Source organism: Gopherus flavomarginatus, chromosome 3, assembly GCF_025201925.1.
Source record: "Gopherus flavomarginatus isolate rGopFla2 chromosome 3, rGopFla2.mat.asm, whole genome shotgun sequence".
Taxonomy (NCBI): Eukaryota; Metazoa; Chordata; order Testudines; family Testudinidae; genus Gopherus; species Gopherus flavomarginatus.
This window is the reverse complement of record NC_066619.1, coordinates 81857157-81874576: the sequence shown is the minus strand read 5'-3', so window position 1 is coordinate 81874576 and position 17420 is coordinate 81857157. Positions and strand designations below refer to the sequence as shown.

Sequence of the window (17420 nt, the reverse complement as noted above, 5' to 3'; positions counted from 1 at the left end):
TCTGACTGGGCAAGTATCCACAGATAGAGTGAGGTCTGGCTCATTATCAGATCTGAAATCAACTGTTATTAAAATACATGCATGGTTACAATCTGACAACCCACTCTGAGTGCTTATTGCATTGGATATAAAGTGTTTCACAACTCTGCTTATAGTATGTGTTATGGCACTTTGCCATGTTTAGAAAACGGGGGTTATTCCTGTGCTTGGGATGGTGAATTGGGCTTCAGATTTTGTGTCACAGAAATATGTACGTCTCCAATAAAATCCTCAAACCCTACAGTCAATATGCAGCACCTAGAAGATGATGACACAATCTGCTCTTTCTTTCATGGATTATTATAACCATTATGTGCACTTTTACTTTTTGTAACAATAGCATAAATGGGCATAGCCTATTAAAGACATTGGGGAAGTTTGTTATTCAGGAATCTCAAAATCAGCTACATGCACTGATCTGCCTGTGAGCGTTAGTATCTTTTAAGTCTTACAATTTCCCAAAGCCATTTCAGAAAATGTGGTTTGGTTACAGTGGTCTCTGTACAGACCGATCCCCAAATGTAACTGAGAGAATGCCTAACACAGTACAAGAGAGAATGATTATAACTAGGAGAACTCTTTTCTCTAAATAGTCCAATGTAAATACTTCAGTCAGCGCATCATTAGGGCATCCCTACAGCACTGGAGAATTCTGTATCTAAATGCTGGAATGAAAAATTCACTAAGATTCCTCTATGACCTAAAGGAAAGTTATATAAATGATGGGGAATTTTTAGACTAAATTCTGCATTCACAGACATTCAGAAAAGTCCCATCTGGTGATATTTGGGGATATTATAGCTAATATTAGAATAATGGGCTCAGGAAGTATATCCTGTAATACTGCAGAACTGGCCATGTAACTTGTTTTAATATGCTAAATGTAAACACATACATCTAGGACAAAGAATGTAGGCCATATTTATAGGATGGGGAAATCTCTTCTGGGAAACAGTGGCTCTGAAAAATACCTGAGGGTCCTGGTGGATGATCAGCTGACTATGAGCTTTCAATTTGATGCTGTGGCCAAAAGGACTCATGTGATTCTTGGATGCATAAACTAGGAAATTTAAAGTAGATGTAGAGAGGTTATTTTATTTCTGTATTTGGCATTAGTGCAAGTGCTGCTGGAATACTGTGTCCGGTTCTGGTGTCCACAAGACATCAAGAAAGATGTTGCTAAATTTGGAGAGGGTTCAAGAGCCAATAGAATGATTAAAGGATTAGGAAACTTGCCTTCTAGTGATAGACTCAAGGAGCTCATTCATTTAGCTTAGTAAAGAGACCATATTTCCCTATGCTAAATACAGGACACCTGGTAAAATTACTTGTATTCAAGTGAGTTCAACGGCAATCAATCCGAATATGCAGTAGAACAGTTCAAATTAACATCAAGTTGGCTGATCACATGTTAAAAAGAAATACTGCATAGTTGGGTTTTTTTGTTTACCTTCTTTAAGGCTTTACGGTTCACACGGGGAGGGGTGACACACACACGCCTCTCCCTTCCCCCACACACACATGGGGAGAGGTGACACACACCCACATGCTCCCTTACACCTCTCTCACACGGGGGTGACCGACCAACCTGACCCTTCCTGCCTGGTGCTCTCCACCCTCCATGCCTGGCTGGGCCTCCTGGATGGACCTACCTCTCCTGGTGCCTGGCACCACATCTTCCCAAAGCAACATGTGGGGAGGCACACAGTGTCATATGCCCCCTCCCCACCCAGATTTCTGCCAGGCTTCACACCAAAATGTGGCCAGCAGCAGCCTTTTGGCACTGTGCAGGAGGGAAGGGATGGGAGCTGCTTCCAGCTGCAGGGGAGGAGGAGGTGCTGAGGAAAGGATGACCTGGCCCATGTCTTTGTAGAGCTTCTCTTTTCCCCCTGCCATGTGGCTGGAAGCAGATTGTCCCTTCCTGCCCGCATGGTGTCGAAAGGCAGCTGACATCTCCAGGCTGCTGATGGCCATGGACATAAGCCAGCTGTCTCTGGCTACAGCATGGGCAGGAAGTGGTTAAGCCCTAAGGATGCATTGTGCACCAGGGCCCAAGGAACCTGACTGCAGGGGCTTCATGGAACCTGGCCAGAGAGGTGGCTCAGCAGGGGACGGTCGGTCCTAGAGCCCGGGCTCCAGCCCCAGCCCAAATGTCTGTATTGCAATTAAAGAGCCCGTTAGCCCAAGTCAGCTGGCACAGGCCCGCTGTGGGTTTTTAATTGCAGTGTAGACTTATCTTATTGATAATGTGGGGTGAGACAGCTTCCCATCCCAGCCAGGAAAAGGGAGGGAAAGAGCTCCTCTGGGCACAGTCAGCCTCAGCCCGGCACATCTAAGAGGCCTGTCCAGCCTGGAGTGGGTGGATCCTTAAAAGTGAGGATTCAAGCCCAATACCAGGTGGCATTCAGAGGGAAGCTCTCTAGCTCTACAAAGCAGGAGTTGCTTACCTGGAAAGCTGCTTAAAGAGCCTCTGGTGCCTGCCTCTGCCTGGAGCCTTTGAAGAGGCAGAGGGATCATCTTTACTTTGTTTTCCTTTTTAAAGCTCGGGGTTGTCATAAACAGATGGTTAAGGGTTAATGTCTATCTTACCTGTAAAGGGTTAAGAAGCTCAGTAAACCTGGCTGACACCTGACCAGAGGACCAATAGGGGGACAAGATACTTTCAAATCTTGGTGGAGGGAAGTCTTTGTTTGTGCTTTTTGTGTTTTCGTTGTTCGCTCTTGGGACTAAGAGGGACCAGACGTACATCCAGGCTCTCCAAATCTTTCTAAACCAGTCTTTCATGTTTCAAAATTGTAAGTAATAGCCAGGCAAGGCAGATTAGTCTTATGTTTGTTTTCTCAACTTGTGAATGTTTCTTTTTGCTGGAAGGATTTTTACCTCTGTTTGCTGTAACTTTGAATCTAAGGCTAGAGGGAGTTTCCTCTGGGCTATATGAATCTGATTACCCTGTAAAGTATTTTCCATCCTGATTTTACAGAGATAATTTTTACCTTTTCTTTCTTTAATTAAAAGCTTTCTTTTTTAAGAACTTGATTGATTTTTTCCTTGTTTAAGATCCAAGGGGATTGGGTCTGGACTCCCCAGGAATTGGTGGGGGAGAAAGATGGGGGAATGGTTAATTTCTCCTTGTTTTTAAGATCCAAGAGGTTTGGATCTGTGTTCCCCAGGGAATTGGTGAAGACCCTCAAGGCAGCCCAGGGAGGGGAAAGTCTAGGGGGCGGGGACAGCGAATGCGCCAGACACTGAATTTCTGGCTGGTGGCAGCGTTACCAGATCTAAGCTAGTAATTAAGCTTAGAAGTGTTCATGCAGGTCCCCACTTTTGTACTCTAAAGTTCAAAGTGGGGAAAGAAACCTTGACAGGGGTACTCACCCATGGTCCCTCAGTCACACAAGGGGTTAGGAACCCATCCCCCTGCACAGAGTGTTTCCTTTTGCCTTTAGGGAACAGCCAGGTGAGCCTGGACAGCTTTGTAGGCTGCAAGATTATTTTGTTTACCTTTTTCATTTGAACTCCTGTTGCATCCAGGAGGGTTGCTTTCTCAAGCTTCACAGCTGGAGGCCCACACCCCACACTGCAAGCCAACTGAAATGTCTACATCCAGCGAAGGACTTCTGGGATGAGAGAGGTGCTTACCCTCCCCCCTAGGGAGCACCCTAGAGCAGTGGTTCTCAAACTTTTGTACTGGTGACCCCTTTCCCATAGCAAACCTCTAGGTACGACCCCATATAAATTAAATCACCACTTTTTCATATTTTTTTATATATTTAATATAATAAATTCTGGAGGCAAAGTGGGGTTTAGGGTGGAGGCTGACAGCTCGCAACTCCCAATGTAATAACCTTGTGCAAGAACCCCTGTCCTAGAGGTTCAACCTATGACACAGTGGCTGTAAGAAACATGAGCTTTGTTGAGAAATCATTGAATTCACTGAATCCAGTCTAAATAATCCTCATCTGCAATAAAGAAGTTTTATATGTGTTGCTAAAATCCCCAAAGACGAGAGTTGAGGGTGGAAATGAAAGAGGGCGTGAAAGATAATACCAGATTGGTGATTTCTAATTGGGAGTTTAAAAAACAAAAACAAAAAAGAGTCCTTGTGGCACCTTAGAGACTAACAAATTTATTTGGGCATAAGCTTTCGTGGGCCTACGAATTTTTAGTCCCTACGGTACCACAAAGACGCCTCAGTTTTTTTTTTTCCTTTTTTTTCCCCTCTAATACAGACTAACGTGGCTAACTCTGAAACTAATTGAGAGTGCCACTGTTTGCCTAGTTGCTTCTTGTCACACATACACAAAGATCGGAAGAGGATAACACTAATCCAGGGACCGGCAACCTTTGAGATGTGGCATGCCAAGTCTTCAATAATTTAAGGTTTTGTGTGCCAGTAATAAATTTTACATTTACAGGGGCCCCTAACAGAACCTTAGACTAGCAGTGGACTGAGCGGGGCCAGCAGCAGGGACCCCAGCTGGCAGGTGCCGGTGGACAGAACCGCAGAGCGGCAGTGGGCTGAGTGGCTCAGCGCACTGCTGGTCTGGGGTTCCGTCTGCCACCAGCACTGCTGGTCTGGGGTTCTGTCCACCAGACCCTGCCAGCCAGGGTCCTGGCCCTGGCCCTGGCCCCGCTCAGCCCGCTGCTGGCCAGGGGTTCTGTCCATCCAGGCCAGCAGCAGGCTGAATGGGGTTGAGATCCCTGCTGCCAGTCTGGGGTTATGTCTGCTAGCTCCTGCCAGCTGGGGTCCTGGCCCCACTCAGCCTGCTGCCAGCTGGGGTTCCATTCACACAGGCTGGCAGCAGGCTGAGCGAGGCCCACGGCTGGGACCCTGGCTGGCAAGGGGCTGGACCCCAGACCAGCAGTGAGCTGAGCGGCTCAGCCGGCTGATAGTCTGGAGTTCCGGCCGCCTGCTCCTGCCAGCTGGGGTTCTGGCCATCGGCCCCGCTGAACCCACTGCCAGCCTAGGATTCCGTTCACCCAAGCTGGCAGTGGGATGAGTGGGGCTAGCGGCCGGGACTCCAGTTGGCAGCAGCGTGCCAGTAAATATCGGCTCGCGGGCTGTCAGTTGCTGACCCCTGCACTAATCCATTTCTAGCTTTATTTAAGGATTGTAAAAATGGAGAAATTTTAAATTCTCCACTTAAGTAGGTAATTTGGCCAATATCAAATGCAGAATTAATCGAAAAACTGGACACCAACCATTAGGAACTGATTATGATGTAGAGGCTCTTTGATGTAATGGGCACTATATAAAGAGACAGATTATACAAGTGTGGATGAGATTGACAGATAACCCATTTGAAGGAGTTGGAAGGCTGCATGGTGAGAAAGTTACATTGAAAAAACAAAGAAAATCAGAACTTGCCAAGCCTGAAGAGTGGGAGACCAGATTTATGTTATGAGGATCCATGGAGCAGCAAAGGATAACATCAAAGTCACTGGTCCAGATAGAGAAGGAATTGGCTTGAGTACTAACTGGGGAACTATCCTCCACTTAAATTGTGTCAACTATTGTGGCTCTAACTTCTGGTAGGCTTCTGTATACAACTATTAGCCTTTCTGAATGACTGACCAGTTTTATCCATATCTATATGTGAAAATTTAAACTATGGTATGGTGTGCACTTCCAAAGACTGGAGTTAATCAAGACTAGCTATCCAAAATGACCTCATGTAGGCAAGCCCTACTTAGAGAACAAATAGTTCTGTATCTATAGCTATTTCTATCCTAATATATATAATCAGAGAAGTAAGTGCTGATGCAGATTGTATGGTGTTAACTGATGTAATTTACACAGTGGAGGAGGAGCCAAAGGCTGAGGTTGGAGCAGGAAAATCAGCAAGAAGTGTAAAAATAAAGCAGCCTGCCTTTATTTTTGTTTGGCCTTGGGCCATTCATTTCACTTGTTTATGCCTGTAAATAGGGAGAAAAGCCTAGCTGGCTGGCTAGAGAGACAAGGTGGATGAGGTAATATATTTTATTGGACCAACTTCTGTTGGTGAAAGGACAGGTTTTTGAGCTACACAGAGCTCTTTTTCAGGTCTCGGAGAGGTACTCAGCTGGATGGCTGGCATTTTTTGTGGATTAATCAATTATGTTTGCAGAGCAAGTAGAATCCTATAGATTTATTTATTCATTCATTAACGATACCATGACAACCTAAAGAGGAATTTAAAAATAACCCAAATCTTTAAATCTCCCCATAGCAGTTCTTTTTGCTTCAACAATAGGCTTTATGACTGATTTTTAATTCAGGAGAAGATAGAAATGACAGCTGTCATGTTCCCAAGAGATCAGACAGTCCATCATCTCAAAGTAGAGACAATCTTAGTTGAAAATACTTTCTTGCCATTACTGCATGGCTGTGCAGCAAGATAGGGGCAGGAATCCCACGCTCAAAGTTTTCTCAGATCCTCCCAACATTCCTTAACAGTCCATTTTTTAGCTACTCACTTTCCTCTTCAGACAGTGATTCTAAGCACCAGGGAAAAGAAATAGGGAGCTCCTACATCTTTGCCCCACTACCAAGTGGCTAATCCAATCTCAAGGGTTTTTCCCAAACATCTTCCCTCCTACTGCCCATTGTTCTTATGAAAATGGGACAGAGCTGCAGGAGATGATATGCTGAGAAATGATATAGTAAGAATACATCCAGTCTGAGATGGCAGAATACATAAAAATGTCAAATTCATGATGGAAAAACAACCGATATTATTTTCCTGATAGGTCAGTTCTGAAGATCTACTGTGTGTGTTAAAGTGACTCTCTTAAAACAGATGTCCCCTTACCCGGGACTCCATTTGGCTCCCACTGAAGTCAATGCCATAACTCTCAGGATCAGACCGCTAGTAACTGATAATGCCCTACATTATTAAAACAAGAAAAAAACTAATGTGACTTTTCACCATTTCTGCTGATTATTTACTTTTGCATTATTTTACTTATCTAGGGCACACAGAAAAGGCTAGTCCTTTCAACTGTATTCTAGGCCATTTAGCTTTCTGGTTCTCATGCACTGGGTTAATTAAAAAATAACCAAATCTATTTTCATTTAAATTAAAATATAACATTCAGGAGAATGTTTCTGTTTAGTAAAACTTTTTTGTTTTATTAAAAAAAAAAAAAACCCAAACCAAGCTTCCCCTAAATTAAGGGTCTAACTATCTGACAGAATTTCTCGAAGTATATTTGACAAAGCCTCCACTTCCCTAAGCTTTTTTTTTTATCTTTAGGGTTCTCTGAGAAACTGTCCACTCATCAGAGAGAGGCCGAAGTTGGCTAGGTTTTCAAAGGTGCATGTGTAAAGTTGGCAATGCAAATCCTGCAGGCGGTTACCACTTACTCAGAAAACTCTGAAAAAGCAAAGAACCTTTTTTCACGTGCCAGATATTTTCAGACCCATGAACACATGGAAACATTCTACCCAATCTTTAACATATTGAATCTCTTGGTATATACAGCCATGCCTAAAGGATAGTTCATTTAATTTTGTGTTTATGGCACTAAGAATGCTTTTTATTCATTTGGCCCTCAGAAGCATGAACAGCTTGGGAATGAATAATGTTGAAATTGAGGTATAGTTAAACCTGGCTGACAAGGTAGAACAAAAACACTCAAACCACCTGTCTATTTGATCCCCTGTCTATTTGATCACAAAATTGTAGTGTATGCAGACAAATGATTCCTGTGGCTTAAAATTGTATTCAGAAAGTAATTCACTGAAGAATCCATTTTAAGAATATATTGTATTGACTTTGCTCTCTAGTCTTTCCACATTCGAAAAGGCTAATAGCATAATTCTAAAAAACTCTTATTTGGACGAGCGATGGGAGGGGTTTGTGTAATGTGAGACACAAGTAGTAGTTTCATTGACTTGAGCTACTCCCAGAAAAAGGAATTACTTGCAGGATTAGCCCTCTTGGTTGTATTTCTTTTAACTAACAATGGTGCTTAATGTAGTCATTCACTTTATATTAAAAATGATTTTAAACAGTTCCCTTACAGTGAAAATATAACACCTATCCCCACGCACGCATTTGGATTAACATCTTTCCTAGAAGTTGTTGAACATGTAAGCCAGGTCATGTGGTTGAGGCTTTGCAGGATCAGTACCTCACTTAGCAAGACTGTATTCATATTTCTTCATTGGACATGTTTCCTTCTTTGTACAGCAGTGTGCTGTGTAAAATAATCATCCCTGAGGTGGTCTTTCTTTCCTCTCCTTTCAAAAATAATGGATTTTTTTTCCAAACCATGTGGATTAAAGTTGTAATTAATGGAATTACTTGAATTCTAAAACTTTGTTCAAGGCCAGAGAGAAACCTTTTCTGTTTCTGGAACGTATTCATTTCCTGCTGCTACTGCAATTAATTTATAATTACTTAATATCTTTGCTTATAAAGCAGTGAAGTGTACTCTTATGAGATTCAAACAGAGATAATCTTTGTGAAGGCCACCAGTAAACTCAGATATTGCTGTTTTCAAATTAATCTGCTTTTTAACCACAACTTTGCTGAGGTAGCATAAGTTAAACAAGCAGCAATAACTCACGGGGTTCATTTATATTCAGCATCTTCAGTTCATTTTGAGGCAAAAGAGTCAAAGGCCATATACAATAATTATGTGCTGGAGGGGTCTATCGGGTGGGTTGGGTATGAGTGGAACTTACTTTCTCGCTGGATACTGCTAAATCAGACCTGCCAGGTCTGACTTCCCTGGCCTCACGATTAGAAGGGACAATTTTGAATTCCAAATACAGTAACTCCTCGCTTAACATTGTAGTTATGTTCCTGAAAAATGCAGCTTTAAGCAAAATGATGTTAAGCGAATCCAGTTTCCCCATAAGAATTAATGTAAATGGGAGGTGCGGGTTTGGTTCCATGGAATTTTTTTTCACTGGACCAAAAAAAAACCTTATATACACCCCCCCCACACACACACAGTATAAGTTTTAAACAATTTAATACTGTACACAGCAATGATGATTGTGAAGCTTGGTTGAGGTGGTGAAGTTAGAGGGTGAAAGAGCGTGGGATATTTCCCAGGGAATGCCTTACTGCTAAATGATGAACTAGCACTTGGCTGAGCCCTCAAGGGTTAACACATTGTTAATGTAGCCTCACACTCTGGACGGTAGCACGAATGGAGGAAGGGGAGACAGCATGGCACACACTCTGTTTGTGAGAGAGAGATGTGCATTGCCCCTTTAAGTATGCTGACACCACATTCTAAGTACATTGTCTTTAAAAAGATCAGGAAGTTGAGACAGCAGCTGCAGCCAGCTCTCTCCTCCTGAGCCCTATTATGTATCCCTCCCTCTTCTGTATTGGAGAAGGGGGTAAGCGGGGGGCAGGAGTAGGGAGGAGGGGGATACCCTGACATTAGTCCCCCTCTTCTCCCCTCCCCTGCACAGCAAGAAGGAGGCTCCCAGGAGCAGTCCCAAGGCAGAGGGCAGGAGCAGCACATGGTAGTGAGGGGAGGGACAGCTGAACTGCTGACAATTGATAGCCTGCTGGGCGGCTACAGCACAGGGAACTTAGGGGAGCGGGGAGCTGATGAGGGGCTGCCAATCCATCCTGGTTTCAAGCCCCCACCAGCTAGCTCCAATAGCCACTCTTTCTGCTAGGAGTGGACAAAGCAGGTGGCTGCCAAACAACGTTATAAGGAAGCATTGCGCAACTTAAAAAGAGCATGTTCTCTAATTGATCAGCAGCATAACAACGAAACAACATTAACTGGGACGACTTTAAGTGAGGAGTTACTTTAGATCTGATTGCACTAAGTGATGTTTTTTAGAAAAGAATGTTCCTGGGAAGGATGTGCTGGAACCCCCTACGTTTATAAGAGCTTCAGCACATGCACGATCTAAATGATGTATTTGCACACTGCTGTGTGAAATATACTCAAGATAGTTACAGGAAAAAAGTATAAATACTTCCAGCAAATGTACTTAAAATAAGTTTGTTTGCCAAGCAGTGTTGCCTCCTTTCTTGGTAATGACAAATTGCTTTTGCTTAAATGGTAAACCAGATGACTAGGTCCCCAAATCAGTCACTCTGTCTATCTATGACACAGAAACCTGGAGTCATGAGGCTGAGGTTTTTTATTTTGTTGATTTTTTTGGCTGGGTGGGAAAGGATGAGTCTGTGTTAAAATATTGGCAGTGCATCACTGGAAAGAGTAGGGGTAGAGGCGAGTCAAAGCCAAATAAAATGTGTGTCAATGTGAAAGAAAGAATGAGGGAAAAGTATATGCTTTTGGAACCACTTTTTTTTCTTTTTTAAAATAGTTTGTCTTCCTAGTGCTTGATTTAAACAACATGAACCAAAAATAACAAAACAAGAAACCTCCCGCCCACAAACTGAATAGGAGGCAGGCCGGCTGGCTGACTGCGTATGGGAAACAGGGAAGTGACTGTGCACTGAGTGCTGTTAATGGGCAAACTAAACCAATTGGAAAAAAAAAGTGAAAAATATTTTTCCCCAAATCCTTGCAGTTATAATAATCCTAAAGTGTTCTTTTAACAGTAATCGATAAAGGAAGTTTTAGATACAAGTGTTACTTTTAAGTAAACAGTGTACTTTTAATATTGCTGGCTACTCTGGATTCTGTATTTAAATAATTGAAGGAGTAATCTAAAACTCACCCCAATGCACATAAAGCTCCCTGGTGCCTGGAGGCCTAGTGACCCTCATTGTTATTGCTTGTATGGAAAATTGTTCTTGATATTTTAAAAAAAATTGATAAGTAGTAGAAGCAGCTGGGCTCCATCTCTTCTTCAGATGAGGAGGCTGGTGATAGTGTGAAGATTTATGGTGACAAAAATGATTATCTAGAATGCCCTCGTTAAAATCCTAAAACCAGTCCTTTGCATAGTGGAGTGATCAGAGTTGGAGTGATGGGACCGGGCAGGCCCACTCAAAAATGCTAAAGCCAAGTGTGGGTATCTAACCTTAATCTATGACTGCAGACAAAGGAATACCCTCTAATTTTTGAACTTGAACAAGGCTGGTGCATAGTACTTTGCTGATGCAGAGTGAAGAAATTCGCACTGCTTTTACATCTGCTTTATCTGTGGGTGTTTTTTGAAAGAATAAAGCAGTTTGTTTTTCAATTCCAACCTCTTTTATAATCACTAAGTGTTCTGTTCTCCTGTGTGTCGGTTATGCCCACGTATGGGCTAGGAAACAGCATAGGTTTGGACTCAGTTTCCTTTTCATTGTGCTATCAGCAAGGAGCTGGGGAGCAGCACAGTTGCCCCAACCCTGATCCAGACTGTCTTCTCTAAACCTACAAATATGGATATCTTTTGAGTGGTGTCACAGAGTCCCTGGGCGATGCTCTGGAACTGCTCCCCACAAAGCCAGTCAGGACTCTGGGGAGCCTCCTCTCCCTCGGAGCAGACTGTTTTCAGGGCAAGAAGCTCCCACGTCTTCACCTCCTGGGTGTCTCCTTGGAGCATTCAGCATCCTCTGCCCCTCCATGTGCTTCCCACAGCGAGCCCACCCCAGCATGGTTCTGGGGAAGCCACAGCGTCCTGCACCCTCACTTTGCATTCAGATGTGACTCTCAGCCAGCCAGTAAAACAGAGGTTTATTAAATGACAGGAACACGGTCTAAAACAGAGTTTGTAGGTACAGCGAATGGGACCCCTCGGCCGGGTCCATTCTCGGGGGCAGTGAGCCAGACCCCCATGTCTGTACTTCACTCCTCATCCCCAGCCAGCTCCAGACTGAAAACCCCTCCAGCCCCTCCTCCTCTGCTCAGTTCCTTTCCTGGGCCAGGAGGTCACCTGACCTCTTTGTCTCCAACACCTTTAGTTGGCACCTTTGCAGAGAAGGGGCCCAGGCCATCAGTTGCTAGGAGACAATGTCAGGCATTTATGTACACTGGGCCTTTGCTCTGCAGCAATCACACACTCTTATTCCACCACCTTGATACTTAAAAACTGCCTAGGGGACACTGAGGCACCAACACACTATTCAGAGAAAACATTAAGAACATTCCTAGTTCGTCACAAGCTCCCATAGAGGAGTTCTGAGATTTTTGGAGACAAAGGTACCACATAATGGAAAGGCCTCCACACAGCTAGGATCTGCAGGTTTTGACTCCCCAGAGTTCACAGAAGTGGAGCGGAGCCTTTGGGCACTTAATCAAATTATTAATTCCTTCACAGTAAATAAACATACAACTCCAAAATTTCATAGCACTGTAGTTTAATTAACTTTTGAAAGGAGAGCTATGAGAGCTTATGAGAGGCTAAGTATCTAAATGTATACATCCTGCATTAGCCTGAAGCCTGCTTTCTATACTCTTTCCCAACCCCTCTTTGGTACAAAGAGTTCTTCTGTATGGCTCTGGCCTACACTGGTTAGTTCAGAGAGATCTCTGTAAGATACTCTGTATTATTTTAACTACTCATCTAATCTAGCAGTACCAAATTCAGTCATTGGGGCTGTGCTGATAGTAAGCTACAGAAATACAGGATGTTTTCATCTATGTGGAAAATGCTTAACATGTGTGGGACTATTGCTCTTAAAAGTATAGCATTGTAATGGATGTGTTTGAAAAGTTCTTGGCTCATACCTTATTATGTATACTGTACGTATTTTTTTTTTAAAGTAAGGGTTTTGCCCACTTGGCCTAATTTTGCAATGAATGAGCTAGAAATCGTGCATGTTAAAGCACAGTAGACATCTACTATAGACGAACTGCAAAGGAAGAATGAAAGTGGAGTAAAGTACAATTAACAGCTGTGGAGCTCCACGCTAACAAATCTGTCATATCTAGCAGGCCCTGAATGTTGCATGCTTATCTAATATATCACAATTTATTGCTTAGGGGAAAGGGGAATAAAGCATGGGAAGGGTCAGTGCCAGACAAAGTGGTCTCTAAATTCATGATGAGATGCAGAAGTTTGGTAATAATCGTTATTTTTCAGAATTCTTTCAAAGATGGAGCCGTCCGTCTGTTATCACAACTGCAATTCAAGCAATGTCTGATTTCAAACAAACTGTTTTCTCTTTATAGATGTTGATGAATGCCAGGCTATACCAGGAGTCTGTTCAGGAGGAAACTGCATTAATACAGTTGGCTCTTATGAATGCAAGTGTCCTGCTGGTCACAGACAGAATGAGGCAACTCAAAAATGTGAAGGTAAGTGTATAGTGTCTGAGAACATTCCTAAATGGTGATCATTGACTCAAAGTAAAGTGTCTCTTTGTGCTGTGGTTTTGGAGACTTGTACAGTGGATCATGATTGGAGCCTTTCTGGTAAAGAAAGAAAAAGGTTTCAAAGTTCTGGGTTTTACTACACAGAATTTTAGCTATGTTTGAAGTAGAGAGGCACTACTGGTTGTATTTCTGCTGTTCTTAATCATCATTGGGCTCATCACATCATGCGTATCTGCTTTGTTCTTCTTACTTTCTACCAGACAGTTTGCCAGCTTACTTGATAAACTGAATAAAGCAGAAAATAATCCTGTTCCAAAATTAAAAAAAAAATAAGGTGAAAAGACCGAATGTACAGCATTTGGAAGCAATTGTATTATCATGGTTTATTTTTTTAAAAGTTCAAAATATTCTAGTGGCTCTTCGAGTTCTTGCTTATATGTGCACGCCATGTGCACGGCTGTTGGAAAGTTTCTCCCCTAGCAGCATCCGTTGTGTCGGCTGTGGAGCCCCCTGTAGTTGCTGACCCAGCGCCCTCTCAGTTCCCTCTGACCGCTCATGATGGTCGTTGGAACTGTGGTGTCTTGCTCTGCAAGTTCTCCACGTCTCCCTAGCGTTCTAGATAGTTGTTGTTTGCTTTTGTTGGTAGTCCTTTGTTTTTGTTATAGTTCATGGTAATTGGGTTGGGGGGTTTACCTTTCACCCTGACTGTTTTCTTCGAGGCTCTTATGCTCAAGTCCCCAGGATTCAAGCCCTGCACATCCTGCTCTAAGCCCATGCCAACGGGTAACCTTCTATGTCTCTTGTCTATAAAGTGTCTGGAGGAGGCTCACCAGGCTGAGAAGTGCAGGATCTGCAAGGGTTTTCATCCCCAGACTAAGAAGGAGCGGGACTTTCGCCTGAAGTAGCTCCTTATGGAGGCTGCCCTTCAACCCCAACCTCCTTCAGTGCAGCAGGACCCAGCACCGAGTTCTTGGGTGCACAGCGCCCCAGCGGTGATAGTGGAAGCAGCGTTGCGAATGGACTCTGGCCGAGACCCGCGGCACCAAAGCCGGTAGCATCGACCTGGCGCTGTTCCCATTCTCTGGCACCGAAGCGGCTCCGGAAGCTGGAGAAGGACAGCTCTCCTTCGCAGAGATCCACCCCCCTGGAACCAGCCACCATGGTGCGTCCTGGAGGGGAGTGCCCGGGAGCGAAGGTCATGGACATGGCACCATTGACTTCGGCCCTGCTGGGGGAACTGTAGAGTCCAGTGCCGCTGGACTCCCCAACCTGCGGCATTATGGAAGACCAACTGCCTTTCACCCCGGACATCTTTGTGGTTGCAAGGGACCTCATCGCCATGACAACACCAGGGTCTCCTCTGTTCCACACCAAGCCTCCGGTGCCTCAGTGGATGGTTCTGTCTCGAGGAAAGCTGGTGTTGAGCCGACTGTTGGCACTGTCAGCTCCATTGGCCGAGCCCTCGCATCGCCCCCGACACTGCTCCCCATTGCGGCACTGGTCATACTTGTGGCATCGATGCTCCTGATCACGGCACTGCTCCACCCACTAATCGACATTGTGGAGCAGGTCCCGGACCTAGCACCAATCATAGCACCGTTCACCATCCCAGCGCAGCACCAGGCAACGGTACCACTCCACCTCCCAGCACTGCTCCCCAGCCTCGCGGCGCTGCTCTCCTCCTCGATTCCACTCACTGGCACAGCTCTGCTTGGCGTCACCCTGACTCTCCCGGTCCGGATCTCATTTTTCGTTTTCGGAAACAGAGTCGCAGTTTTGGAGCTGGACTGCCGCCAGTCAAACTGTGGCTGTCCTGATGTGGAGACAGGACCATGGCAGGCGCAGTGGCTGTTCTGGACCCTGTGGACGTACCACCAGGCCCAAGGTGCACATTGTGGAGCTCCCCGGTCGGCCACCTCTGAACCACAGGTGCTGGAAGCCTCAGCTAGTTGGCCTGCTCCTGGAGGTGTGGAGGAAATGTTGGGCCTTCTCCCCATCTCAGGACCCCCTCCAACTCTGGTTTCTGAGCCTGCACCTGCGGTCAGCGACATGGGACATTGAGCCCCTGTGGAGCAGCGTGGTCAGGATGACCCTCTCCCTCCCCTTGGCCTCTTCATCCTCCTACGCTGCCGAGGCTGCAAGGGGATGCCTGAGCCTCCTCGGCCACATGGCTTCATGTACATACGTGATCCGGCACACCAGGCTCTTACTCCGGCCGCTGCAAGCATGGCTCGCCTTGGTCTACCACTCTGGGTGCAACAACTTGAATTCGGTGGTCACCATCCTGGAGTGTGTCCTCACCTCCCTTCTCTGGTTGCTCGACCCTTGATTAATGTGCAAGGGAGTCCCCTTCCACAGCCCCCAGTCTTCCTTGTCCCTGGTCACAGGCATGGTGGCTATGGGGTGGGGAGGTCATCTGGGGAACCTTCAGACTCAGGGCCTGTGGCCGAGGGCCGAGCTCTCCCTCCATATCAATGTCAGGGAGCTGATGGCGGTACACCTTGCTTGCCAAGCCTTCCAGGCTCAACTGCGTGGTCGTGTGGCGGTTCTCATGGAAAACACCGCACCCATGTTCTACATCAACAAGCAAGTTCCTCCCCTCAGGAAGCCATTTGGCTGTGGGAATTCTGCATAGCCTGCTCCATTCACCTGGTTGCGTCCTTTCTTCCTGGGATCTAGAACACACTGGCAGATTGCTTCAGTAAGTCCTTCCACTCACACAAGTGGTGTCTCCAACCAGATATTATCCACTCCATCTTCCAAAGGTGGAGTTTTCCCCACGTTGATTTGTTTGCCACCCGCAGCAACAAGAAGTGCACAACATTCTGCTCCTTCTAGAGTCACAGCCCAGGCCCCCTCATGGGTGCTTTTCTGCTTCCCTGGATGGGTTTCCTACTCTGTGCCTTTCCTCCATTCCCCTTCGTGCATGAGGTCCTGCTCAAGATCTGCAGAGATGGGGCAAAGGTGATTCTGGTAGCTCCAGCGTGGCCTCACCAGCATTGGTATACCACACTGTTAGAGCTGTCGATGGACATTCCAGTCACGTTGCCTCTCCTTTCTGACCTGCTCACTCAGGACCATGGTCACCTCTGTCATCCTGACCTGTGGTCCTGCCACCTCATGGCTTGGGAGCTGCATGGCTGAACCCCACAGAGCTTCTGTGTTTGGACCCAGTAAGGCAGGTCCTGCTGGGTAACAGGAAGCCCTCTACTAGGGCCACGTATCTGTCTTCCCCCAACCCCATGGTTGGTCGCTTTCTCAAAGGCTTGGACGTCTGTGTCTTCAAATCCGGCAGCCCATCCCTGCTTGGGACCTAAACCCGGTCCTTTCTTGGCTCATAGGGGCCCCCATTCGAACTGCTGGCCACGTACTTCCTCCTGTATCTTTCCTGGAAGATAGCTTTCCTGGTCACCATTACGTCGGCGAGACACGTCTCTGAGCTGAAGACCCTCACCTTGGAGTCGCCTTACATGGTCTTCCACAGATATAAGGTTCAACTCAGACCGCACCTGGCCTACTTCCCAGGGTGGTGTCGGCCTTTCACACCAGCCAGGACGTTTTCTTGAAGCCTCATGTTGGTCCCCAGGAGCAGTGGCTGCATTCCCTTGATGTCCACAGAGCCCTCACTTTCTACAGTGAGTGCATTCAGGAAATGGGCCCAGCTATTCGTTGCAGTTGCGGACCGGATGAAAGGCCTCCCAGTCTCCTCTCAAAGAATATCCTCCTAGATCATGTCCTGCATCTGCACTTGCTATGAGCTGGCCGGGGTGCTGACCCCAGCTCTTAAAACACACTCCACTAGGGCCCAGGCCTCATCAGTGGTGTTCCTGGCCGAGATACTGATCCAGGAAATCTGCAGGGCAGCGACTTGGTTCTCGATGTATAGCTTCGCCTCGCACTGCACCTTCGTCCAGCACGCCAGGGACGATGCGGCTTTCAGTAAAGCGGTGCTTCAGTCAATGTTCCTTAACTCAGAACCCACCACCTAGGTAAGACTTGGGAGTCACCTAATTGGAATCGATATGAACAAGCACTCGAAGAAGAAAAAATGGTAACTTAAATTTGTAACTGTTGTTCTTTGAGATGTGTTGCTCATATCCATTCCAAACCTGCCCCCCTTCCCCTCTGTCGGAGTAGCCGGCAAGAAGGAACTGAGGGGGCGCCAGGTCTGCTGGATCATATTGAGCGCCATGGAGGTACCACTC

The 17420-nt window shown here is 45.8% G+C and overlaps 1 protein-coding gene across 4 annotated transcripts in view; it reads left to right on the top strand.

The window, feature by feature from the left end:
* FBN2 (fibrillin 2) overlaps positions 1-17420 on the top strand; it is a 265113-nt gene that overhangs the window by 55747 nt on the left and 191946 nt on the right. For all 4 annotated transcript variants that reach the window (XM_050945536.1, XM_050945537.1, XM_050945535.1 and 1 more), the window contains one exon: positions 13072-13197. In XM_050945536.1, coding sequence (XP_050801493.1) covers positions 13072-13197 — 126 coding nt within the window. The remainder of the gene's footprint in view (positions 1-13071; positions 13198-17420) is intronic.